Source organism: Sitophilus oryzae, unplaced genomic scaffold (genome assembly GCF_002938485.1).
Source record: "Sitophilus oryzae breed Bouriz unplaced genomic scaffold, Soryzae_2.0 scaffold_41_pilon_pilon, whole genome shotgun sequence".
Taxonomy (NCBI): domain Eukaryota; kingdom Metazoa; phylum Arthropoda; class Insecta; order Coleoptera; family Curculionidae; genus Sitophilus; species Sitophilus oryzae.
In genome coordinates, this window is record NW_022146996.1 from 2,917,266 (window position 1) to 2,944,837 (window position 27,572).

The 27,572-nt window shown below is 31.3% G+C and overlaps 1 protein-coding gene across 1 annotated transcript in view; it reads left to right on the forward strand.

Moving 5' to 3' along the window:
* LOC115885802 (protein toll-like) overlaps positions 1-24,538 on the forward strand; it is a 51,036-nt gene extending 26,498 nt beyond the window's left edge. The window contains exons 3-7 of the mRNA XM_030904824.1: positions 11,251-11,793; positions 14,964-15,131; positions 15,301-15,607; positions 22,126-22,334; positions 24,040-24,538. Coding sequence (XP_030760684.1) covers positions 11,251-11,793; positions 14,964-15,131; positions 15,301-15,607; positions 22,126-22,334; positions 24,040-24,234 — 1,422 coding nt within the window. The 3' untranslated portion in view covers positions 24,235-24,538. The remainder of the gene's footprint in view (positions 1-11,250; positions 11,794-14,963; positions 15,132-15,300; positions 15,608-22,125; positions 22,335-24,039) is intronic.
* The last annotated feature ends 3,034 nt before the right edge of the window (positions 24,539-27,572 follow it).

The following is a 27,572-nucleotide window of genomic DNA, read 5'->3' on the forward strand; positions in this document are numbered from 1 at the left end:
AATGAAGTTTCCGTTGCCAAGAACTAAGAAACAACTACAAAGCTTTTTGGGGTTAACTACTTTAGAAAATTTATTATGAACTATTCCTTGAAAGCTAGAGCTTTAAGTGATTTATTGAAGAAGAACTCCACTTTTAAACTAGAAGAACCGCAAATAGCAGCATTTGAAGAACTTAAAATAAGCTTATCCCAGAAACCTGTTTTACAAATTTACCAGAGAGATGCTGAAACAGAACTTCATACAGATGCAGCTTTAGAAGGTTATGGTGCAATACTTTTACAAAGATCACAAGAAGATAACCAATTACATCCAGTTTATTACATGAGCAAAAAGACAACTGACGCTGAAAAGAAATACTGTAGCTATGAACTTGAAGTATTAGCCATCATAGAAGCCTTGAAGAAATTTCGTGTTTATCTATTAGGCATTCCGTTCAAGATTGTGACAGATTGCGCAGCTTTCCAGAAAACAATGAACAAGAAAGATCTAGCCACGAGAGTAGCACGATGGGCGTTACTACTCGAAGAGTATCAATATACCATAGAACACAGATCAGGAACTCGCATGAGACACGTCGACGCTTTAAGCAGAAACCCAATTATGATGATATCAAGAGAAACCGAACTAAGACAAAGAATTAAGATGGCGCAAGAAGACGATAGTGAAGTAAAAGCAATTAAAGAAGTTTTAAAAGAGAAACCCTATGATGATTTTGTCGTAATAAATGATATTTTATTCAAAATTCATGATGGAAATAATCTGATAGTGATACCTCGATCTATGCAGACTGAAATCATTAGAATGATTCATGAAAATGGTCATTTCGCAACTAGAAAAATAGAAGACAGGCTAAACCAAGAATTTTTCATTCCCAAGGTTAGATCAAAAATTGATAAAGTAATCGGAAGTTGTGTACCATGTATTATGAATAACCGGAAAAGAGGAAAACAAGAAGGATACCTGAATTCCATACCAAAAGAAACAATACCACTTCATACATATCATATAGATCATATTGGACCTTTGGAATCTACAAGTAAGAACTACAAGCATATTCTAGTTATCATTGATGCTTTTTCAAAATTTGTATGGCTATATCCAACCAAATCAACGACAGCAAAAGAAGTAATACAGAAGCTAGAAACTCAGAGAAAAGTATTTGGAAATCCATCAGTAATAATATCCGATAAAGGTACAGCATTCACAGCACATGAATTTGAAGATTACCTGTAAAGATCAGAATATATTTCACGGTACAATAACTACAGGTTTACCAAGATCAAATGGACAAGTTGAGAGAATAAATTCCATTATAATATCCGTTTTATCGAAGTTGTCTATTGAAGATCCAACTAAATGGTTTAAACATGTTGATCAGCTGCAAAGAGTTATTAATTCAACATATCAGAGAAGTATCAAAACAACACCTTTTGAATTATTGACAGGAGTAAAGATGAGAGACAAAAATGACTTACGAATCAAAGAAATGTTAAATGAAGAATTTGTAGCAGAGTTTCAAGAAGACAGAGAAGATTTAAGAGCAAGAGCTAAAAAAGCTATAAAAGAGATTCAAGAAGAGAATAAGAAGACTTATAATTTACGAAGACGTCCACCAAGAAAATATAAGAAAAATGAACTAGTTGCCATAAAGAGAACTCAGATGGGTCCTGGTTTAAAGTTGAAGCCGAAATACCTTGGTCCATACAAAGTTACTAAAGTAAAGCCGAATGAAACTTACGATGTACAGAAAACCGGTTTTTGTGAAGGCCCAATGGAAACCTCTACATGCGCAGAATTCATGAAGCCTTGGATTCCTTATGAAGACGACCTAGATGATATTGACGGATCATCTGAGGCAGATGATTTGCAGGACGGCCGAGCTGTGGGATCGCGCCTGAATACGCCCCTGGCGTAGACCGCGCGCGCATGGTCAAGCCGACGACGACGAGTGCAGCGCCGACGCGAGAAGAAGTCAGTTGAGTTTGAGTTTGATGGTGATTTACCTTGTCGGGAGCTGGCGCACGACGAACGACGAAATTACGACGAAAATACGACGCGATTATTAATCTATTTCCTTTATTTTATTTTGTTTAAATAAATAGTTAAATTTATAAACTCTTTAATTTCCTCTCCTGCCAGTATCCCACACTTTTAATTTTTGTATAGTTCACCTGCGTCTGCTTGCGACGAACTTTATTTTATAATACTTTCCAGATGGAGTAAAATTGATAAGCAATGCCGATCTGGCTAATACTTGGCTTGATCATAAGGACAAGAACTCAAAATTATTTGTATTTCAAAAAATATGTTCTTATTAGATATTGATGAACCTTCCAGTCAAATGAGACACCACTTGTGCCTGAAAAAGTCCACTATGTTGGAGCGAAACGTTGCATAAAAAAAGTGTCCATCTTTTCAATTTATTATAAAATCTCATACCCAAGAAAAGGAAAAATAATATATGGATATGGTCTATTAAAGAGGTAACTATTAACATCCGAACCCCTCATACCGACAAAATGAACAGTAACAACGCGAAAAAGTAACATATTAGAAAATGATGTACAGAAATATCTTATATGTGAGGATACTTCATCTACCTGTGATTTGGATACTATAAATTTGGAAGATTCTGTCAGCAGTGATTCTCCGAGTGAATCAGAGTAGTTACGATCTATGCATTTTGTTGTCCTAATGTAAATTTATAGTATCTTAATTTTTTTTTAATTAAATATAACATTAATGTTTCTTTTTCATTAAAGAAAAACATTTTTATCTTATATTAGGCTTATATTGTAGGAATCATGTTCTAATGTTATTCCAATTCTTTTTTATCACAGGAATTTATTTAATACTTACTCCGTTTTCATACTATAACTTATTATTTGCTTAGATGGAACACAGCTCCAACATTATTATTATTTATAAGATTTTTTTTTCATAAACGTGGGACTAAGAACATCATCATTTAGTACAATGAGAGTACTCATCATTTTTGTCAAATAAACCTAGTTTGAATAAATTGCTTACAATAAAAGAGAAGTTTTGGATTTTTGTCCTCTAGAGCCATATGTTCGAAGCACTGTGCGACGGGTACCCGTATCTGAGACGACCGATCACCGAATCGGTCCTCGAAACCGACGCGACGCGACGCCTTTACAAAACGATAGTCTCAAAGGTCAAAGTCAAGTCAATAGTCGTCAGTAAGTCAGAAATACGCCGTTACGGCATAAGAACGCTGGATTAAACTCATCGCCACTACTAATGTAATCGGGAGATTAATATATTTAACAGAAATTGATATTTAAAATATAATTCTAACTCATCTTGACCAACAATGTCTTCTCTGGGCCGAAAATCAACAAACTCTGACATTCAACTGTTTCCAAAACCAACTACTCCGCTACTCGCCAACATCAGCGGACACGGGGTGCAGGCACGGCGTGAAAATGACTGCCTATCATAAGGATCACAGGCGTCGATAACACTCTGCCATTTTTTTTATTCACTAAAGATTTAGTTCGTGAAATATCTTAACACGTTTGATTTGCTTATTCACGATCGTGGCGTCTTTCGTATTGATTCCTTTCGATTCTTCTTTCACGAATTTACTGTTGACATGAGGCGTGGTCCACGAAAGTGTGCTTCACTACCCGTATCAACGTAGCTTTTTATGCTCGAGATTTTGGCTTATAGGTTTAAATATGTTGTATTCTAGTATAATAGAATAATGTGTGAAAAAATAATTTATTCATAAAATTAAGCCAACTCTTAAAAATTGAAGAATTAGTATTAAATACCCATATATGCATTAAAACTTTTTCAACACCAATTAACAAACCATGTTGACTTGAATTCTGATGAGTTTTATATTAACATTATTAATTTATCTCTATCTTAACCTTGTCTGTAAATAGACAACTAGAAAACATATATTTCTTTTGTTGCTGTGTTATTACATGTCAGTAATTTACATTACAATATGTTTATTATTAAATACATAACTTACTACAGTAATTTACACTCTTAAACATTTTAATTAACGGAATTGATATAACTGGCGCTTGTTTGTCCATTATTTAGTGTCGGATTAGTAAAACGAGCATTGCGAATATTTAAAGTGCATTAAAAAATATAGTGCAATCGAAACAGACGTTAATCGGAACATCTAATAATCGGGACATCCCAATTGCGATTTTATACGCCATCTCTCATGGGGAGATTTCACACATAAAAATAAGATTTATGTTTCATATCAACATGTCCGATTCTGCTTTGTTTTGTAGCTTTTTCTTCTTCAAGTGCCATGTTCCTAGTGAACGTTGACGACTGCCATATTAACAATATTTCTGTATCGCTCTCGATCTTGCGCTATATGGAGTAATTCATCCACGCTCAAGCCTGTCCATTGCCGCTAGTTCCTCAACCACGAAAGCCTCTTGCGCCCAATCCATTTCTTTCCTTCGATATTTCCGTTAAGGATCAGTCGGAGTAACTCATATGGAGGTCCTCTGGTTATGGCCAAGGTATTCAAGTTCTCGCCGCTTGATAATATTCAGAAGTAGTCTGTCGTGCTCCATTCTTCGAAGAACTTCTTCATTTCTGGTTCTAGTGGTCCAAGATATTTTAAGTATTCTTCTTTATGTCCACATTTCAAATGCTTCGATTTTATTTATCGTTTCTTTATTAAGTGTCCACGTCTCACAAAAGAATCGACCACACATAACACTTTGTAGACTTCTCCCGTATTTTGATGTTTAGTGAACTATTTGAGAGCAGCGACTTAAACTTCTGAAATGCATGTTCTTGCTTGTTCTATACGATATCTGATTTCGCATGAAGGATCGATATGTTGGTTAGTCCAACAGCCTAGATATTTAAACTTCGCCACTCTCTCCAACACGTTTCTTCATTCAATAATAATGATGTTTCCCCGACATCTATTTTACTCACAACCATATATTTCGTTTAATTTATATTAATAGATAGCCCCCAATTCTTACAAGCTTCATTGACTCTATTGACTAATTCTTGTAGACCTACGAGATTTTCTGCTATAATTACAGTATCGTCGACATATCGACTATTTATTGACTATTTCTCCTCCTGTTACAATTTTTTTTTTGGCCACTTAGGTTTTCTGAAAAAACGATTTAATATTCGTAGCTACAGGAATTTAAAATCTCCATTTTTTTTCGATTTTGTTAATTTTCTTCCAAGTGCTTTTAGCGATTAAACTGAAATTATGAGGGCAAAATTATGAGTGCTACATATTTTAATGCTAAAAAAGTGTCGACAATTTCACCAGGAACGTGTATATGGGTTATCACTGGAATATTTTTCTAAACAAACATGTGCGCTACTGACTTTTTCCTCTTTTACCAAATTGTGTAGGTCACTAAAAGTTGTATCTTGATATTTTGACCATTTCGATCTCCTCGATGAGATAAACGCAATTTTATTAATCACAATTAATAAAAGTAAAATAAAAATAAAATTACTAAATTATTTATTTAACGTAATTTATTATTAAATGTTATGTAGCAACGAAACAAAGCAAAATCGGACCTATGTTAATATGAAAAATAAATCTTATTTTTACGAAAGGAACCTATCCATTAGAGATGGCACATGTTCCTTGAAACACCCTGTGTATCTAATTTTAGATATAAAAATTATTCACCAAAAGGAATCATAATAAAATACTCTAAACTTGTCTGTATAAAAACCATAAGTGTGCAAATTTCAAATAGGAAGCGTGATATGGATCTTTTTCCGAACACCCGGTCATCCTGTTTATGTTTATTAATAATTAATTATTAATAAATTAAGTGTTAATGCGATTTTTAAATATTTTGTTTCTGTTTTGCATCTTATACAAAAATAAACAGGAATGTTGACGGAAATGTATTATGCTGAAACCATCCAGCTAAGATATGTTTGCCAGATAGGGATTCAATTCCAGATGTTCAAATTTTTTAAATGTCTATTGTTAAAAATATTTATATCATAATTGACGTATACAGTTTCCTTGGATTTTCTTTCCTTGAAGTGCGACTTAAAACTTTTGCCTCTGAATATTCCAGATTATAAATTTTAATATTATTTGTATGTGCGTGTGGTTGTTTTTAACTGTTACTTATTTGATTTTCTGTTAGTTCTATAACCAAGGTTTTATGTTTCATGCATATTATTTTATTTTATAGTAAACGTGTGATATAGGTATTTGATATTCAGTATATCAAGAATGAGAATAAAAGTTCTATAACAACACAGTTGTCTACTACAGCACAATACTCCCCCCCCCCCAAAAAAAAAATCCGCTACCCTAAACATCCTAAGCAGATACAAATAAATTAAGTATGTTTGTCAGGGTTGTATTAATATAAATATTGTATTCATAGATTGATAATGTACTTACTACTATGAGCAAAACGTACATAACATGAAAAAATGATAGAATGGAATCACCCAAGGGCCTTTTCAGTTTTATTTATATAAAAATAATATTCACGTAAGAATCTCATTTCATTTTTGAATGCAGATATTTTTACTTAATTTACATTGCATTTTCTCGTATCTTTTCTAAGTAAAATTTAGGGTGTTATATTTATACGCTCTTTATGCCACTATACAGGGTGCTACAAATTAGAGGTACGAGCATTGGTATCTTGGAAACCGTAATAGATACGAAGATGGTTAAATTGGAGCAAAGTTGCTCCTTGAGATGTTCATCAAGATGCCATCAAAAAAGTTTTAAAAATTTCAAGGATTGCTGAGTTTTTTGAAAAAAAACGGATTTTTTTGAAAATCAATTTTATTTTTTCCTGTCGTTAATTTTTAGAAAATAGAAAAACTAACTGCACATTGTAGCCACCTTATTAGGGCTATCTGATAGTATTTTTAGATTTTCAAATTAGCTGATAATTTGTGAGATACATATGCCAACTTAATTTTTTTAAATACGGACCTGCATTTTTTATTTGAGTTTAAAAGAACTTGGTCTCCTGAGTACAATAATATGCCATACATAATATATTTTTTTGTTTTGGACATTGGAAAACAATTTATTTAATTTAATTTCAAGTCCGGCTTTGCTTTTTTTTAATATTGAATCTATTCATCGTTGCAATACTGATAAGCTTTCAAATTTAACAATAACGTCGGGTAAAACATTAAATACGGAAAATCAAATGCACTAAAATAATACAAAATGATATAAAATAAATAATATAAACAATCAAATCATTTCCCCGGAAGGTGGATTGGAAATGGTAGAACAGTATAATGGCCAGCGAGGTTCCTGTCGTCCATAAGAAGAAGATATGTTCAAAGAGCTATAAATAAGATTGAACGAAAAATAAATTTGTGCTCCCGGGTGCACAAATTTTTATTTTCGTTTCGGTTGTAACCAAAGACATTATAAAGATAGACCGAACATCTCATTCATAAATACTCGTTGGTAGTGTATCAAACATTCCAATGTGTCAAACAAGGATAGAAGAGACAGAGAAGTCTAAAATTTCCGACCCCGGTAACTAGGCACATTTGTATTGTTCTAATGGCCAGTGGCGTATCGTTTTTTGGAACGAATTAGTAAAGTAAAAGTAAAGTAATTAGTAAAATTTTTATTCCATATTATTATTACATTAACACTTTTTCGTCAGATGAGTTTTGTTATAAGGTCTAATATAATAATACAATTAATATCCCACATATACTTATGTTGAAACGTTAGTAGTTTTCGAAAATCGCTCAAACGTCGATTTTCAATTTAAACTTTCACACATTTTAGACATTTTTGTAAACATAGGTGGCCGGAACATATTTTCAAACCAAAGTTGTAGATTTGCCATTAAACTTCCATTCCAGAAATACCTAGGGTTGCCACTTGTCCTTTTTTGAAAAGGACAGTCATTATTTAGAATAACTTGTCCTTTTGATTTTTTTTTACTTAAAAAGTCATTTTTATTTACGTATTTTCCGTGAGAAAATTACCTACAGCAAACAGAAATATCTTTTTCGCCCAAATTTAATTAGGAATGTTATAAAACTTAACTTATAAATAAATTTTTCTTGTTTAGAATAGGCAGCATTATTTAGAACTTCCCGTTTAATCTCAAATTATAGTTTAGGTTTTAGTTTTACCTTTTTTTTATCTTAAAAAGAACTTTTCAAAATTAGTACCTAATTAGTAACGATTTAGTTAGTTCGCAATCGATAGCTTCCTGTGAAGTACTGTGTAATAGTTGTTTAATCTTGTATTATTAATAACTTCCTATACCTAAAATCAATATTTAATGAGAAAATTGTGTTTTTTTTTAAATAAGACAAGATTTGACTCTTTCGGTCTTCTTCTTGTATTATGATGGCTCTGATACGAGGCAATTGCCTTTTAGTCTCGCAATAGAAGGCATTTATCATTAAAAGTATAAAATCTGTGTGCTACAGTATGGGATTTCTGTCGCATAATAATGAATACCTATTACGTTTATTTACAAATCCATTACTTTTAAAGGTAGCTTCATCAGATAATCAAATTTTAGTTAAATGTCCTAATCTTCATGAACTGTATTAAGCATATGTATTGCGGTTTGAATCACCCTGTATGTTGACAAAAATATTTTGAAAATGTGTGTTACAATGACCCCCATCTTATGTAAAAAATTAAAATAAAAATCACAAACCAAAAACGTAATAGGTAAAAAGCTTTTTTGGAGGCCTGGGTCACTCTCTATATAGATATGTATAAAACTAGTAGCCTAAGAATTATTTACAGTTCGTCCCATTCTAAAAAAAGTTAAACACACCGTACAAATAACTCTAGGAAGATGTATTTGTACGGTGGTAAAAAATTGTCTAAACAAGGCCGAAGGGGCAGATATAAAAAGCAATAAAATGTAAAAAGGTTGGGTAAACACCTTTGTTTATTTGTTGAGCAAAATTCCTTTAGAATATCGTATATAATGACCAAAATAGGACGCAATTTTAAGAAAAAATGTCACTTTTCTGGCTTATAATAAAGTTTCAAATGTAACGTTTATATTCAAATTTGTTATGATCTACATCAGTTAGGTAGTAATTGAGACGAATTATAATTCAATTACCGGCTACTACGTTTTTGTTTTAATAGATCAAAATTCAACAAATATAATTAGAAATTATTTTAGTTGTGAGAGGCTCCCTTGTGGGACGCCTATGTACGATTACGGCGCGGCGGAAACAATGCCTACCTGTGAAAAGACAAATTCGGGTAATTTGAGCTTATTTGTCCACACATTTGACACTGTCGTACCATATTGAAAATTCGCAGATTCAAAAGTACATTAAACAAAAACAAAAACTACTGAAAAACACTGAAAAGTTCACTTCGGACTTGATTCCGACTTCAAACACACCGTAAGCTAAACGTAGTACGCTATAACGGACCATGGGTCGTCGCGAGGGGTGGTGAGACGGACGGCTCATTTCATTCTGGAAGACTAGCAGCGACGTTGCCAATAGTTCTAGACGTTTCAGCACATTAAACAGTAAACATATCCTTTAATAGTAACGCATATATCCTCTGGTTAATAACATATTATTACGCATGCTTCTTTAAAAATAAACTATTACTTTAATTAAGAAATTGAGATTTATTGATATCCGGTGAAGGTTTTAAAGTCACCTTTTCTGCAAATCAAACTAAGTAGATAGGCGCAAATTTGATATGTGGCAATGTCGCCTTCTCTATCTCAGTTGGTTTTTACAGTCAACCTCCGAATGTTTGATCGGGTTAAAATGCATAATATGATGTCTGTTCTTCCTAAATCTATGGTCGTAACCCTTTCGAACATGTAGAGCATCAGAAACTAGTTTGTAGAATCTGATTTATTTATAATAACTACCATTAATATTATGTATATTATTAGATCGGACACTGAGATTTCAAATTCATAATAAGAAAAGTTAAAAATAATATCTTTAAATTGCTGACCTGGATCTTATTTATTCTTCTTTAGAATCTCTATTCTTATCTTTCTCTTCTTATTCTTCTCTTTCAATTTTTCCCGATTTTCCTTATTCAATTTTAATTAGCGCTGATCAATATTATTGCGATGAATATGATCATATTAAATAATTTAAAAAACCAGAGTCGGACTAGAAATTATTTTAAATAATAATGAAATAGTTTTGTTATTGTTAAGGTACCCAAAACAAAAGAAAAGTGTCAAGTGTGGCTTATCATGTGTGGCTCATGAGACCGAGTTCTTTCAAAACTTGAAATACAAAATGTAGGTACGTATTTCAAAAAATTAAATTGGCCTCTGTGTCTCACAAATTATCAGCTAATTTGAAAATCTAAAAATACTATCAGATAGCCATAATAAAATGGCTATGAGAATGTGCAATTAGTTATTAATTCTCTAAAGAGTAACGACAGGAAAAAATAAAATTGTTTTTCAAAAAAATCCGTTTTTTCCAAAACACTTGGCAATCCTTGAAATTATTAAAACTTTTTTGATGGCATCTTGGTGAACATCCCAAGGATCAACTTTTGCCCCAATTTAACTATCTTCGCATCTATTACGGTTTCCGAGATACCATTGCTCGTACCTTGAATTTGAAGCACCCAGTATAATTACTTAAAGCTTTTATAAAAGTCTGCTGTGTATTTCGCCACTGTAAAAAAATCTGCAAAATAAAATATTTTTTTTATAAGCACCGCTGCGTTTATCTAACGGAGATTAATTTGTCAGTGGTATTTTACCAAATTTAAAAAGATACGTTAATTTAATTTTAATAAGTTTTTTTATTGGTAGTTCTCATTGGAATTAGGTAGTAAATTTATACCTAATGACTTATCTTAAAACTTTATCAGCAAAATAAAACACTAATAATTAGTGTTATTAAAGAGAACTATTCACCACAATACACTAGAGAATACTTTACTTAATACGTTACTGCTGAGTTTTAATCATCTGCTAATGAACTACTTACTTACATCTGCTTACTTAATCATCTGCGCGTTAGCGCATTTATTTTGCAATGAAGCATCAAATGAAAACACGTTTAGTCAAAAATGCTTGTGGCTAAAACTGTTTCTCTTGCTGTGTGCATCTAGTTTTACCTCGAGTTTTACGGAATCATATGTTTTGATGCTATTGCGTATCTTGTAACAAAAAAGAATAAACATATGATTTATGGTAGAACATGACACATTTATGTAAATAATCCACAATAGTGTATTCATTCATTAAACATTTTCAGGTGAAAGACTTGGTTCCCGACAAGAGCGAAATGAAAATAAATCTATCAAATAATTCACTAAGACATGTAGATATTAGAGGTGGAAATACGACAAGTAGAAACTGGAAATTGGATTTAGACATCTCAAAGAACTACGTGAAATGCGACTGCGAAAAATTTAGTTTGACCAAAGACAACAAAAAAGCATTTAGCGCGCTTCAGCTGACATATAATCAAAGTTTCTGTAGAGACAAATCGTGGAAGCAAAGATGTCCTTTAGTGAAAATCAGGAATTGTCCCACTCCGTGTGATTGTTACTATCAGGATAAAAAATTAGCCGTAGTTGTTGATTGCTCAGTAAGAAATTTAACGAGATATCCTGTGGTGCATAACGTTGAAACCGTTGACAATCAGTTCAAACAAAATCAGACTGTAGTGTATCTGAGTGGGAATCGTTTGAATCTTGAAGGACAGATAAATTTGGAAAGCTACGCAAACGTTTCCATTTTGGATTTATCACACAATGAAATTACAAAAGTGAACTGGATACCTCAACATGTGAAGGTGAGCTTTCTATTTTTGATTTATTTACTATTAATAACACTGGTCTGCATAAACAATATTTTTCTCGAGCCCTGGCACTATTCCTGCTGACTCTTTTACATCTTAGAACATCAGTTTATACGAACTTTTTATTTATGCATATCTGCAGGATATGCTGCCAAAGTTACTCTATTAAAAATTATATTAATATTATTACCTTTTATTAAAAAAAAATAATAATAACTTAAGGACGCAAATCTACCACAATATTTTCGTATTTTTATATTAAAACCATGTTGTTTTATTTTATCTAGTGGCTTTTGATATTAAATGTCTAATAATACAAATATATAATTAATAATAATTAATATTATGATCAATAATAATTCAATCTAGAGTTGGCTCCCGTATATAGCGTTTAACGCCTTGGAAGTGGCAAGGTACTTAGTGGTTTGCCATGCTAGAGCCGTTCTGTACACAAGGAAGGTAATGAGGCTAGCGGTACGCTTCAACCGCCTATCATTACCTCAGAAATTGTGAATCACAAGTACTCATTTAGTACGACCTACGTACTTAAATTATTTGTATTTTATTAGAAATACTTGTTTCCAAAATGTTTCGATTTAGCGCTATCTGTATAGAAATTTCTACACAGAAACTAGTCACCTTTCAACAACGCGAATCAAAACTTCTGGTCAAAATAATTAAAACATATTTATACCGGGTGCGTCTCAAAAGTGACTCACCCCTATAACTTTTTTTATTTTTTTCTGGTAAAACAACGATACCTATGTGATATGTTAGTATATGACATAAATTGGGATTGATTAACGTATTCAATTGTTTTCGGTCACTTCCGGTTTCACCGGAAATGACTACAACTATTGATTTTTAAATGGCACCCTCGGTATTTTTTTACTTTTATTCGATAGAAAATGACACTCTCAATCGAATGACATATCATATGTCAACTTTTGACATTTTGGCATATGGTTTATTTGAAATTGTAACATGAGGTTCATAACGACAATTTGACTCAAAATATCAAGTGTGTGGTATCAAATTACTCGTAAAAAAATGCTTTTTCCAAATATGCTAATGAGCCACCCTCGTTCCATGTAAAAAAAATTGAGATATGATTAAAAATACAATTTGGGCATCTTTTAACCGGCCAGGACAAGACACTGAAAACATTAGACGATCAAATCTATTTTTCCAAGGCTCCTTGATTAAAAATTAGTGTTTTTTCACAGCCAACTCTAGATTGAAATTTAAAATAGAATTTGTTTTTGAGTGACTATGTCAAAAATTGACATATGATATGTCATTCGATTCAGAGTGTCATTTTCTATCGAATAAAGTAAAAAAAAGAGGGTGCCATTTAAAAATCAAAAGTTGTAGTCGTTTCCGGTGAAACCGGAAGTGACGGAAAACAATTGAATACGTCAATTAATCCCAATTTATGTCATATACTAACATACCAAATCTCGTTGTTTTATCTGAAAAAATAAAGAAATTATAGAGGTGAGCCACTTTTGAGACGCACCCGATATACTTATTATCCCTTAAGTACTAACACCCCGTCTCACAGACGCAAAGGACTAGCTGGACGTATGACATCTCCTCTCCTCTCCACTTCTAATTATCATCCAATTATGTAATTTCAATACGCATCAAAACAAGTTAAAGGCCGGCAGGGCAATTTGCGAAAGTGTGTAGTTTTCGAAATATTTTAGTTCAAACTGTCGATGCCGTCTGACAGACGGAGTGTTGGCGTTAACGTAAGTTTTTTTTTTAATTTGTGGAATGAATCAAGAACCTAGAAGCTCAAAACATGTAAAGTATGGCAAGAAAGATTACAAGGATACTCTTCTAAAGTGGTTTGAAGGGACTGGCAGCGATAATAGCAAAATAGTGACAAAGAATCCGAATGTGGGGAAAATTTTGCCATAGAGAGCGATCATAATTCTGAATTCGAATTAGAAGGTAAAAAACGGGTTTTAACTAATATCTAATGGTATGTAGCTGTGTATGTTTTGATATAGATGATGAAAATATGGATGTGAACGATCAGTAAACTAATATCGAAGAAAGTGAAGAGAACAATTTGTTTGGAATGCGCAAAAAAGTGTGTAGGGAACAAGCCCATCTTTAGGCATTGTCATTTTTTTATTCTTTATATTTTCTTTTCCTTTTTTGTGCTTAATAGATAGGTTTTTATATGCTAAATATAATAATCAATATATTTTTTCATTTTCCTTTCGCTTTTTTTTCTATCTCGATGAGAAACAAAGATATGGTCAAAAATCCAAAATTAGTACTTTTATTTCAAAAATATAAAACATGTTCGCATAATATAAGCATTAGATATTTTTTTCCTGTAGTTTTAATGCTAATGATTCACTCCACTTACAAAAAATCTGTTAGACACGAACAAAATATGAATTTTTTTTAATGCGTCTCTCAGATGGTCGGTCAGTATAGGCGCGACTATTTCAATATGCTAGTACTTAAAGGTTATAACACAATTAAAACATAAAAACATGTATTCCATTGTGAAAAAAACGTTTGCTGGTAACATTTTTCTTCGGTCTCCTGTTGAGTATGGGTAGTTGGTATTGGCTGTTATTGGCGGGTATATGGATGTTATTACATTTATTACTAAAATAAGTCATCTCTGTAATGCGTATAATAAATTATTATAAAATCGCATAAAAAATATCTGTATTTGTACTCACCATATGCCCTTCCTTCTGCTTTTTTAAGTATACTACTATAAAAACTTGTAGAATGCTTAAATGCAAAAAGTGCAGAACAAAATCCAAACAATTAAAGTAAGGTTATGTTCTCATATTTGATGGAATATCAAATAAATTATGGACACTTTTCAGGCATTAAACGGGTACAAAATCTTTGTATATGTGGGCCACATCTGTTCTTAAAAGTTTTGAAAAATTTGCCACTGAGATCTTTATTGTTATAGAAGGGTTATGGCTTACGTAGTGAAACCATATTTTGGTAAAATGTTTCCCAACAAAAAGAGATTTACGTTACGAAACATATGTGTCAAAAATGTGACACAACTGTTTCACAATGTTTCCCAGCGGAAATTTTGTTTAGATTTTGTGTATAAAAATTCTACTTGGGGAGAATGAAAAGAAATATGTTTTATTGGGTATGTTTTATTACAGGTGCTACACTTAGAAGACAACAAGCTATCAACGCTGAGTGATAACGTTATTACTACTTTAAGGAATGACGTATACTTAAATAGGGTGTCTTTGGGAAATAACTCATGGATATGTGACTCGACAGCAAAAAAATTACAAAAGTTTCTAATAGAATTTAACAATATAAAGGTAATATATTTGCACTGGAAAAACAATTTCATAAAATCTAATTGTATTTTTCTTTTAAACTAATAACCAGTTTTACAAGTTTAAAATTCACAATCACAAATAAATATTTCACTAACAAGTAATTCAATTCTTATTTAGCAATTAATATAAATTAATTATTTGATTACAGGTTGATCAATCGGAGGTGATATGTAATAAAACTGGCGAATCTCTAGTGTACATGAAGTTGTACGATCAACAAACCAATGCCGTAATGATGATTTTTCTTATTAGCGTAACTATAGCACTAGCTCTGATATCCATACTTACGATGCTCTACTACAAATATAACAAATCTATAAAGATATACTTGTATTCGAAGAATTTATGTTTGTGGTGTGTGGCGGAAGATGAACTTGATAAGGGGAAAGATTACGATATCTTTATAAGTTATTCGAATAAGGACGAGGAGTTTGTTCAAAATAGATTGTTAAAAGGTAAAAACATTTAATCTTCTATTTTTATACATTTAAAACTCTTATTACGTGACGTATCAGTATTAATTAGTGTTCATTTTGAAAACACAACATCAATAATTCGTTATTGATTAATGTTTTGGTGTTAAATGTTATAAATACATACAGGGTGAGTTTTCTACGATGTTCTCTATGGGTATCTCGGAAACTACTGGAGATAGAAAGTCGGTTAAATGGGGAAAGAATTGCAGTTTTGTGTTCTATGTCAAAAATGACAGGCTTTAGAAAAAGTGGCGGACACAATCTCATTAAGAATGTGATTACCTACAACTTTTATATGAAAACTTTTTGTCTAAAATAGCTTATAATGGAATTAGGGACAATTTTTAAAATAGCCAAAATTTGTTCGAAATATCGAAATATCTAGTAAGCCATGAACTTTTTCAAAAATCTGAAAGGCGCATATTTATGTCCCCACAAAACTGCAATTTTTTCCCCATTTAATCGAATCTCTATGTTCAGTAGTTTCCGAGATACCCATAGAGAACATCGTAGGAAATTCACCCTGTATAATAATTATTCATTCCTATATTAAAATTTTAATAGATTTTTATGTATTGTTACCATATTTTTAAATATATTCATTTTAATTTGAGCCATTTAGTTCTGTTATTAAATCTAAAAATGAAATAACTGGTGTTTTGGCAGTTGATGCGTCGACTTTTATGTTAACCATAGATATATGAAACAAGTTTAGATTGGAAAGTTCACATAACAACAATGTAAACACTATTTGGCACTATTCTTGCAACGGTTGCAACCCAAAGCTTTTGAAAATTTTGGAGCGGTTCGGCTTTTTCTGGAATTATATCGGCAAATATTATTTATTCAAATTTATTATTATTTTCTTTTAATTTAAAAATAAAATACAGTGTGTTGCATACAATAAACTTTATTTTATATAAGCACATGTATGAAATACCTATGAAATATTGGAAACCGACGTTATGCCACGATCCACGATGGTTTTTGCAGTTTACAGTTCACATCACAGCTTTTTAAGTTTTTAATGCCACTATTTCACAATTATCATGGGTTTGAGTAAATGAAACTTAAATTAAACTCACAAGATAGCAATAATTACTTTGAAAATGGACCCTTTAAACACTTTTCGAATTTTTTTCAATGGGAGCGGTTTAGATTTTGAAAGATTTTATAATTTTTGAAAATTCTGACTTTAGAATTTATATGATAGGACAAGAAAAAATTATATTTCTGTTTTTGTTTGTGGTTGTTCTTACCAACCGCTATAGCAGCGCCAGATCGCGTACCACGGTCGCGACCCAAAATAATTTCGCGTTCCAAAATTTTCACGGGCATTCCAATCTAAATTTATTTCCTTTATCTATGGTTGACAACTTAAGGTTGGCATTTGCCTGGTTTTGCATTGTTACCTGTTCAGTTTTAATTTAAAAATAGATGCACTTTTTCTTGAATTAGTTAAAATCGGTTTGTTCAAAACTGTTCAAATTTGTTCAGCATACACAGACTTTTAAAAACTCTAATTACGACTTCGCTGTAAAATTATCAAGGGAGCTAATGTTTGGACATTTCAAAATTTGCATGCCACTTCCGTTTCCAACGACGATGCACCACCCAGTATAATTCTACTGGTATTATTAATACTCTTCATATTTCAATTTGTATTTTTTTTTTATTTTATCTGTTTTATTTAGAAAAGAATGTGTAGAAGCAAGAATAATTTTAAATTGATTGTTTATAGTAATAAAATTAGTCGGGGGATAATAATATAGAGTAAACATTAATGGAAACCCTCTAATGAGAGGAAAGAGACACAAACCTCATAATCTTGTAAAAAACTTTTTATTTAAAAAAATATGAAAAAATATAATTTTAAAAATTTAATATGAACTACTGGGCCAATACACGTTTATTAACGGAGTACTGGAAGTGAAAGTAATTTTTATACCTTTGTGAGGGGTTCTTTTCTTGAAAAAAAAACTGATATTTTGCCACTGAAAGAGAAGTATAAAAAATAAAAAGCTATTTTTGTAAAGTATCTGTGTGTAGAATCCAAACGGAAACTAGTTTTTCAGTGTTTTTTAGAGGTAAAACAAATAGGCTTAATCGTAAAAAAATGCTTAAAGTTTCAAGGGGTATATCCTCTAGTATTTTGGTAGTTTAGACAGTAGATGTGTATTAGATGATGTATATGAGGCAAATGTGTTATGAGTAATAAAATAATACTAAAATAATTATGTTTTTGTTTTGTTTGTTAATAGCTATTACTCAAACAAATACTTGTGCATTATTACACCTCTCCTCCCCTTCATATCAAAAATAAACGGATGTCAAACGACTCTAAAGTCTGTCCAATGACTCGAGGGAAGATTTTAACAGACGGCAATCAAAAAATGACAGAAAATAAAATTTGCCTGTGAATTAAATTAATTAATCTGGGATCCTCCAGTTGGACAGACTCTATAGGGTGTCAAAAACATGTTTACCAAACTCCCTAATACAGATAAAAATAAATTTAATTATACCTATACAAGGTGTCCCAGAAATAAGTGCAAGTATTTTAACTTGTAGAAACAACTGTTCAACCCCAGAAACACACCTATGAGGTTTTTTTCGGGCAAATTTTTGTTTTGAAAATTCGGAATTTTTTGAAAATTTTTTTGGATTTTTTTTAGTTTTTAGTTAACTCGCGTATGTTTTACGCATCTGTTTAAGTACTCGCGTATGTTTTACAGATGTAAATACTCGCGTAGTAAATAATAATTAAATAATCATTAGTGAAATGGGGGTATTTGAATGGTGCATATTTATACATGGTTTTTCATCACATACGACACGGAGTATTGTAGCTAAACAATGAGATTTTTACAAATTGTAAGTTTGGGGTTCGTTGAAGGACTATTAGAGCTACAATTTAAAAATATTTTTACAAGATACAGAGTGTCCCAAATAAATAAAAAATATCAAAGTTGTATTTTTTTAAATGGAACACCCTGTATATTATTACATTTTTAGTTTCTACGATTAAAATAAAGGTAAATTTGATTAAGGTTTATTATACTTAAACCTTACCGTTTTTGAAATATTTTCAATTTTGTGAAATTGCAGTAAAAATTTTAAAGCTTCATTTCTCCAAGGGTATCAATGTTTTTAATACTAAATATTTAATGAAGTTTATTTATTGATCAGTTATTGTGTTGCAATAATAAAAATAATACTACCTTATACAGAGTGTCTAAAAATTTATTTTAAATAATTATTAGCTTCAAACGGCAATAACTTCTTTAATTTAAATGGAATGCCCTGTATATTTTAGGAGAATCAGATGCACAATTAAATTGTCTATCAAATTGTATTATACCATTTTTTACCTATCCCTTCAAGTTTTCGTATAAAATGCATTTTCTTATAATTTAGACCTCATTTATCAATATATCAATGGAATATTGACATTTTAGATTGTTTTTAAAGCAACAAATGTACAAAATGTACAGACTAGTAATATTATCGTTTTTAGCAAAACGATAATATTACTAGCCCATTTGTATGCAAAAAGAAAACTATTTAAATCTTTATAAAAGAGTATACCATTAATTAAATATAACACCATTATTTGCGCCCATATACTAATTAATTACATACTTAATTGTGTTCGTTATTAAATTATTATAAATAAATGTGGATTTGAGTCAGAAATCAATATAATAATAAGTTATCAAATTAAAGTCTCTGTAGTTATAAATAAGCATTTATTAAAAAATGAAATATCATTTTTAAGGTGTTACTTTTTATCACACTGTCTAATGCCCATACAAAATTCAGTTTTTTAGTATTTGGAGCAATTATTATTAATCAAAGCAAACAGTCAGTTAATGTTGTTTGAATACTGGAATCATATTAACTGATCCTCTTTAACAAATATTTAAACAGTTTTTTTTTATTTTTTAATGAAATAAACGAATTATATCGACAATATTAATATTTGTACTCTTTAAAAATTTGTACATCTTTAAAAATAATCTAAAATATTAATAATCCATGGGTAATATTGATAAATAAGTTCTAAATTACAAGAAAATGCATTTTCTACGGAAACTTAAAGAGATAGGTAAAAAATGGTATAATATAATTTGATAGGCAATTAAATTGTGCATCTGATTCTCGTAAAATATACAGGGTGTTCCATTTAAATTAAACAAGTTATTGCCGTTTGAAGCTAATAATTATTTAAATATAAATTTTAGACACTCTGTATAAGGTAGTATTATTTTTTATTATTGCAAACAACAACTGATCAGTAAATAAACTTCAGTAAATATTTAGTATTAAAAACTTTGATACCCTTGGAGAAATGAAGCCTTAAAATTTTTACTGCAATTTCACAAAATTGAAAATATTTCAAAAACGGTAAGGTTTAAGTATAATAAACCTTAATCAAATTTACCTATATTTTAATCGTAGAAACTAGAAATGTAATAATATACAGGGTGTTCTACTTAAAAAAATACAACTTTGATATTTTTTACTTATTTGGGACACTCTGTATCTTGTAAAATTATTTTTAAATTGTACCTCTAATAGTCCTTCATCGAACCCAAAACTTACAATTTGTAAAAATCTCATCATTCAATACTCCGTGTCGTATGTGGTGAACAACCCTGTATACTAAAATAAATTAAATAGGAATATTTAGGCATTGAATGAATATGTAATACGTTTATCTTAAATAAAAGTTGCTTACATAAATGGTTTATATGAAGATTTATTTCTAAATGCCTATAATCGCAAAACTTATACCTAGTGCGGCTAGACCAAAATTAATCATTTTGAGAACGTCCATTACACACATTTTTGTGAATGTCTGAACATATAATATGTTGAACATATTAATCTGAACAATTAAAATATATTTGTTTTTAGTGTATATTTTTTGACCTAGGGCATTTATAGCCTTCATTTAGCTCGAAACGTGAACTGTTTTTAAGATATTTGCATTTAAAGGTTACGATACGTCGACTTTAGGACTAAAAAAACTGTGAGATCAATCATGAACAACTGATCATAGATAAGTAGGAATACTTTAGTAGGAATTTGAACGGAGCATATTAAAATAATTATCAGTGTAGTAACATGCACCACATATGCTCTAAAAATTTACAGGATATGTTACAAGTTAGGGCTGTAAATGCTTGCAAGGGCTGTAACTTCTTCAGGCAACACCTTAAGGCATATACCAACTTTTCTTTTTATTTTTATCTTTAGTCAATTTTGTTTGTAAGGGGGACAACTTTTGCCCCAAAAATGATTGCAAAATCTTCAACCCTCTAAGCGGGGGTGTCATCCCCCAATTTTTTTCAAATGGGAAGGGGGGTTAAGTGGTACCGCAATGAAAAGGGCTGTCTATTCTCTATACTTTCCCGTTTTGTTTTTGAAAATCGGTCGAGTCATTGAGAAAATATGAAGGATTGAAATTTGAAAAGTTTATTTAAACATTTATCAGAGTAAATGATAAGGATAAATTCCTTCGACCAATTTGCCGTTTTTTCTTATTATTTCTAGATGCTTACGCATTTTTTCACTTGCCACAAGGTTGAACGATCAGGTTAGATAGAGTCCACTTTCTTTTTAAACGGTCTAGTTAATCGGCACAACTGTCGGTACTGGGCTGAGGACAAGCCCAGGGTTTTTCACGAGGTGCACACCCAAAACCCTCAGAAATTGAAAGTGTGGGCCGGTATTTTTAGAAATTCTATTGTGAGTCCTTTTTTTCTTCCTGGAAATCTAACAGGTGATATGTACTTGGATTTACTGGAAAATACCATCGACCCAGCCCTAACTGACATCATAGAGAACAATCCTGGATACGTTGAAGCAGAACTAATATTTCATCAAGACGGTGCACCTCCACATTACTCTCAAAATGTGCGTAATTATTTAAACAATAACTTTCCCGTTCGGTGGATAAGACGAAGGGGTGCAATTGAGTGGCCTCCCCGGTCACCCGACTTGACTCCTTTAGACTTTTTTCTATGGGGACACATAAAAAGTAAAGTGTATAGCACTCCACCCGCTTCATTAGAAGAGCTGCGAATACGAATTATTGATGTTCAATTTTAATACGAATTATTGATGACAAATTTCAATCTTTCATATTTTCAAAATGACTCTACCGATTTTTAAAAACGAAGTGGGAAAATATACAGAATCAAAAGCCCTTTTCATTGAGACGCCACTTGACCCCTCTTCCCATTTGAAAAAAGTTGGGGATGACACCCCCGCTTAGAAGGTTGAAGATTTTGCAATCATTTTTGGGGCCAAAGTTGTCCCCCTCACAAACAAAATTGACGTGTTTTTAGATTTTTTGAAAAAAAAAGACCCTGGCTGTTATGCCTTGCGGAACGTTTTCGATGGGCCACCCTGTATAGTAGATATAATTAATTCATAGAAAAAATAAATAAATAAAGTTAATTAAAAAATAAATATTTGTCTTTTTACAGAACTAGAACAAGGCGAAATTCCATTTAAGGTCTGTATTCACTACAGAGACTGGATGCCGGGAGAATTTATCAGCAAGCAGATTATCAATTCCGTGTTAAATTCCCGAAGAACTTTGGTTATTTTGTCCAATAATTTTCTCGAGAGCGTATGGGGTAAAATGGAATTTAGAACGGCTCATACACAGGCCATAAGCGAAGGCAGAGCAAGAGTAAGCAATGCATTTGAAATCTTAGATTGAATAAAGCAAAGATGTAGCATAATTTGTTTAAAATGTCCTCAAGATATACATATATAAGAATTGTTTTTTTTTTTGCCAAAGTATACTAGTTATAACGTTAAATTGAATAAAAATGTCTCTACTTCTGTGGCGGATTCATCTCTTCAAAAAATTTCTCTGGGTATTTCGGAGAGTAAATTTTTTATTTTGTAGATTTTCTTACAGTGCAAGTGACCAAATACCCAAATATTTTTTTTAAAGAGTACAATTTGAATATTGTTTATGTTTCTGCATTTATCTGTCCGTCTTTTTTGACGGCCAAATCTGTGTTTATTACGCATACAAAACTTCCAATGCTATTTTAATGTGGCGTTCTGTATCCTTTACTATATTTTAATCTAATGTTTTAGAATAGTATAAACATTTTAATATACACTCAGATGCAAGAAAACCGCAACGGAGAAATTTTTTATAGAGTTTTTTTATAGATATTAGGAGAAAATATAATTTTACGATCAGAACTATGACTCCTGAGCATTTTGTTTTTTGATTTATGTCACTACATGCTTTGGTTAATTTTTAATAGCGAAATGAACTGATTACGATCAATTTGCAATTTTTTCAATTATCATTACTTATTGATGTAATTTTTAATATGACGAGATGGTTTTGGTTACTACTTGTCCTAACGTCATATTACGCTTCATTGGATACTAAATTAAAAAAAAAACGTTAAAGACTAACGATACAGTCCTTGTTTTAATAAACATTAATAACGATAACAGAACTAACGATATTAAAGAAAACATCTGAAGGTAATACTCAAGTATACAAACAATGAAAAAATGTAAAAAATACCGTAATACTTCGTATTGCCTCCCTTGGCTGCTATAACTGGCTGTGTACGTCTATTCATACTGCCATTTAGGCTGCATATACCATATTGCGTTATGCTTTCTCATTCTTCTTTAAAAACCAACCGAAGTTCATTGAATGAAGCTGGTACTGCTTCGCGACTTCTAACCCTACCGCCAAGCATTTGACTACCGTCGAATATGATGGGCGATTTATAATAGTATATTATCCACAATAATCACCAAAGTCACCGTGTCATATCGTAAAATATCTTAAAAAAGAAATGATAATTGAAGAAATTGCAAATTGTTGGTGTCAAGTTTATTTTGCTCTTAAAAATTAACCAAAGCATGTATTGACATGATCCAAAGAAATAAAATGCTTAGAAGACGTGGTTTTGGCCGTAAAATTATATTTTAGGAAAAAAAAATTGCACAGAATCTTTTAAATTTATGGTAAAAAAACAACTTCTCGATTAACCCTGTATAATATGCCAAATACTAATGTTTATAAAAAGCTGAATTTACAAATTAAAGTTGATATAATTATATACAGCTCGCTAAAAAAATTATGATTATAGGGTTAAAAATTACAAAAATATAATACTTTAAATTTGACCAAAAATTTCTCCGATGTTTTTTTTGCAACCATTCCTGCTGATGTAAAATAACGTTGTGGTTTGGATCTATGATTGTACCTCCCATTTTCTTCTACCACCCACCCTTTTCGCGGGAGCTCCCCTTCTCTATTTTTATCACTTTCCAATATTATCCATTTTTCCTCTTGTAAAGACAATCCGGGGACATACTCTAGAGCAAAATGTAATTACCAACATTTTTAGGTTATTGTAGTGATTTACGGTGAACTAAACGAGGATAGTTTAGACGAAGAGATGCAAACTTATTTGAAAACGAACACTTATGTAAAATGGGGCGACCCTTGGTTTTGGAACAAGTTGAAGTATGCTTTGCCCCATTCAAAAGCAAGGACTTTATCACGAGGAAATTGGTACAAACATAATCATCCTGTTAATTGAACAAATAGAGAAAGACTGTTACTTTTATTTAAATTTGATTAGATCTCAAAACATATACTGTGTATATATGCTATTTTATAAGGATAAGTTTGAGTTTGTTTTTAATGTATTATATGTTTCGCTTAAAATTAATATTATACGTGTCAGTTATATGAAATCAAAGAATATTAAAATATTCTTTGGTGAAACTAAACGAGATTTGAACTCATTTAAGTAATGTATATTCGTAAAAGTAATAAGCGAAGTATACGTAAATGTATTAATGTACTTAACAAAAATATTTTTTTAGAATGTTCTACACATATATCTACACATATTATCACTGTATATTAAATAAAGTAGATTTTGAGTATTTTATTTAATAATATCCTTGTATATATAAACAAGGATAATATGCTTAGGGAAGTGGCGGTTTTTCAATAAGAGCACATGTGCACGTGAACCTTCAAATTTAATGCCTGTTATTGAGAAAAAAATAATTTAAATTTTATAATTTTTTATAGTATTTATTCCAAAATCGTTTCATCTTAAAGTGCGTATAATAAACATTAGTTGCGTATAATAAACATTAGCACTAATATACAGTCATCTGCTGGATCTGTGTCTATGAAAGGAATGCGGACAAAAAACATTTAAATAAACAGCAATATATTTTATACGTCGACTTGACGAGTACGTCACCGCAAATCGCTCCGCCCACTCATTTTATTGGCCACATGCAAATTTGTCGAATTTTTATTGATGGGACGCGTCGTCTAATTTTTTTCGAAAAACATCGAGAATATCGTTTCCCCTCTCACGGATACCGCGTAGCTACAGAACGGACAGACGTACTGTACATTAGTGTGCTGCACCACAAACGCGCGGCGCACGCGCACTGATTCGCCTTAATGTGAAAATAATAAAAATTAACTCGCCTTCTGCGCGCAAACCGCTTGCCGCGAACCATCTCCTGTCGGTTTTTCTGATAAAAGTGCTAAAAAAACCTATAATTTTTCGATTAAAAAAAGGTTCATCTGAAATTGCCAGAAACTCTCATTTCCGGCGAATTTATGGTAGCCGTTAACAATCAGCCCTATTTGTAAAAAATTGTTGGAATATACCGAATATTACAAAATAATTAATGCTGATTCCGAGGTTGATTCAATATAAAAGGTGGACCGAATTGTAATATATATCCTAAAATACTTCGTTTTGGATATACAGGGTGTAGAAATTTCATCTTTATTTAGGTTTTTCCAAATATTTTCTATATTCTAATAAAAATTTCTATTAATTAACGTCGATATTTGGGTGTAAATTGGTATATGGATTTTCTTTTACATGAGAATTTCAATGCTAGTAAAACTTCCACTTGCAGGGGTCGCCACCTACGTGTTTTTTTAATGGTTTTGAGGAATAAACATTTTTTATTCGGACCTGTATTACACTATTGAGAAAAAAGATACATTTCCGTTTATTTAACGTATATAAGAAATGTCTCTTTGTAAAAGTCGGTACGAGCAACCGTTCTCAAGATATTTGGAATCGAAATAATCAATACATGTCACCACTGACAAAAATAAACATGTTGACTAGATAGTTATTAGACTGAAATCACAGATAAGATAGCAGTTATACATATAGTGATATTTAACATGGTGTTATCTGTGCTGAAGTAATAAATTTGATTTTTTTGTGTCCAAGGTTCAACAGAAACTGTTTTATCATATATTTTTCTAAAAAAAATGATAAATTTGAAAAGACACATGTATTGATTATTTTGATTCCAAATATCTTGACAACGGTTATCCATTGCGGTTTGGTTTATTTTTTTGCTCAGTAGTTTTATACAGGTCTGGTATACGGACCAAAAGTTATTAACTCTTCAAAACAGATAAAAACATGTAGGTGGCGTTCTCTATAAGATATTTGGAATCGAAATAATCAATACATGTCATCACTGACAAAAAACGTTGACTAGATAGTTATTAGACTGAAATCACAGATAACATAGTATCTTATCTGTGCGGAAGTAATAAATTTGTTTTTTTTTGTGTCAAAGGTTTCACATTTTTCTAAAAAAAAATATAAATTTAAAAAGGAACATGTTGTATTGATTATTTAGATTTCAAATATCTTGACAACGGTTGCCCATAGCGGTTTTTACCGAGATACATATTTTACATAAAAAAGACGAAAATGTATATTTTTTCACACAATAGTTTTATACAGACATATACGGACAAAAAGTTATTAACTCTTCAAAACAAAAAAAACATGTAGGTGGCGTGTCATATTACCAAGTAGTATATACCAAGTAGGAGCCATATTGACATCGAAATCCCAAATATCTTATGTCAAAAAACATCCAGACACCAATTTTTATTCAAATATCGACCATAGTTTAGAAATTATTTGGAAAAAACCAAAATAAAAAACTTCTAAGTCCTGTAACTTTAAAACAAAGCAATTTAGGACATATATTTATTATATATTTATATTAACTATTTTATTTATTTTTACATGGAGAATATGCTGCCAAAGTTTCCTGAATACAATTCGGACCACCCTGTATGTGAAATAAGTAAATTGGTAAGTTACCGAAAGAATAGAAAATATGTATGTCATTTATTTAATTCTCATACAGAACACAAAAACTCATATTTTATTATGATCTGTTGAAGAGAACACATGGTGAATACAGGTTGAGTCTTAAATAAGAACAAATATTTTTAGGAGTAGTATATTTTGACCCCAGACAACAATTATGAGGTTATTTTCGCGAAATAAAATGGTTGAAAATTTGGAATTTTTTTGAGTTTTTTTTAGTTTCTAGTTAAAAAGCATAATTTCTTGATAATATGGCAACATAAGTAGTAGATTAAATTTACAAAAAAGAAAACCCAGAAAAAATCTACCAGCCCTGAAAATACTTGCACTTATTTAAGACTCACCCTGTGTATTACATAATATTCATTTACTTTTTTTCTTCTGATTTCCAGTCTCCATTGGTCTCTGTCTGTCCAGAGATTTTCGTCTATTCGTTCTCGAGTCGTTTCCCTCTCTTTCTTTTACCTGTTGTGTCCAATTGAGTATTTTCTTTGGGATTCTGCTTTCTTCCACTCTTGGTAAGTGCACGTACCTGAGTGCCACGTACCACCTTGTACGTGCCCGTACTACCATATATAACAACAATACACAAGAAAGGAAGTAAATACGATTGCGATAACTATCGAGGAATCTCCGTCTGAGCTGTGTTTCAAGAGTCTATGGAAAATTGGTCAAAACGAGAATTGAGGAACAATACCGGGATATGGAGGCTGAAGAACAAGCTGAACAAGATGAACAAGAAGAAC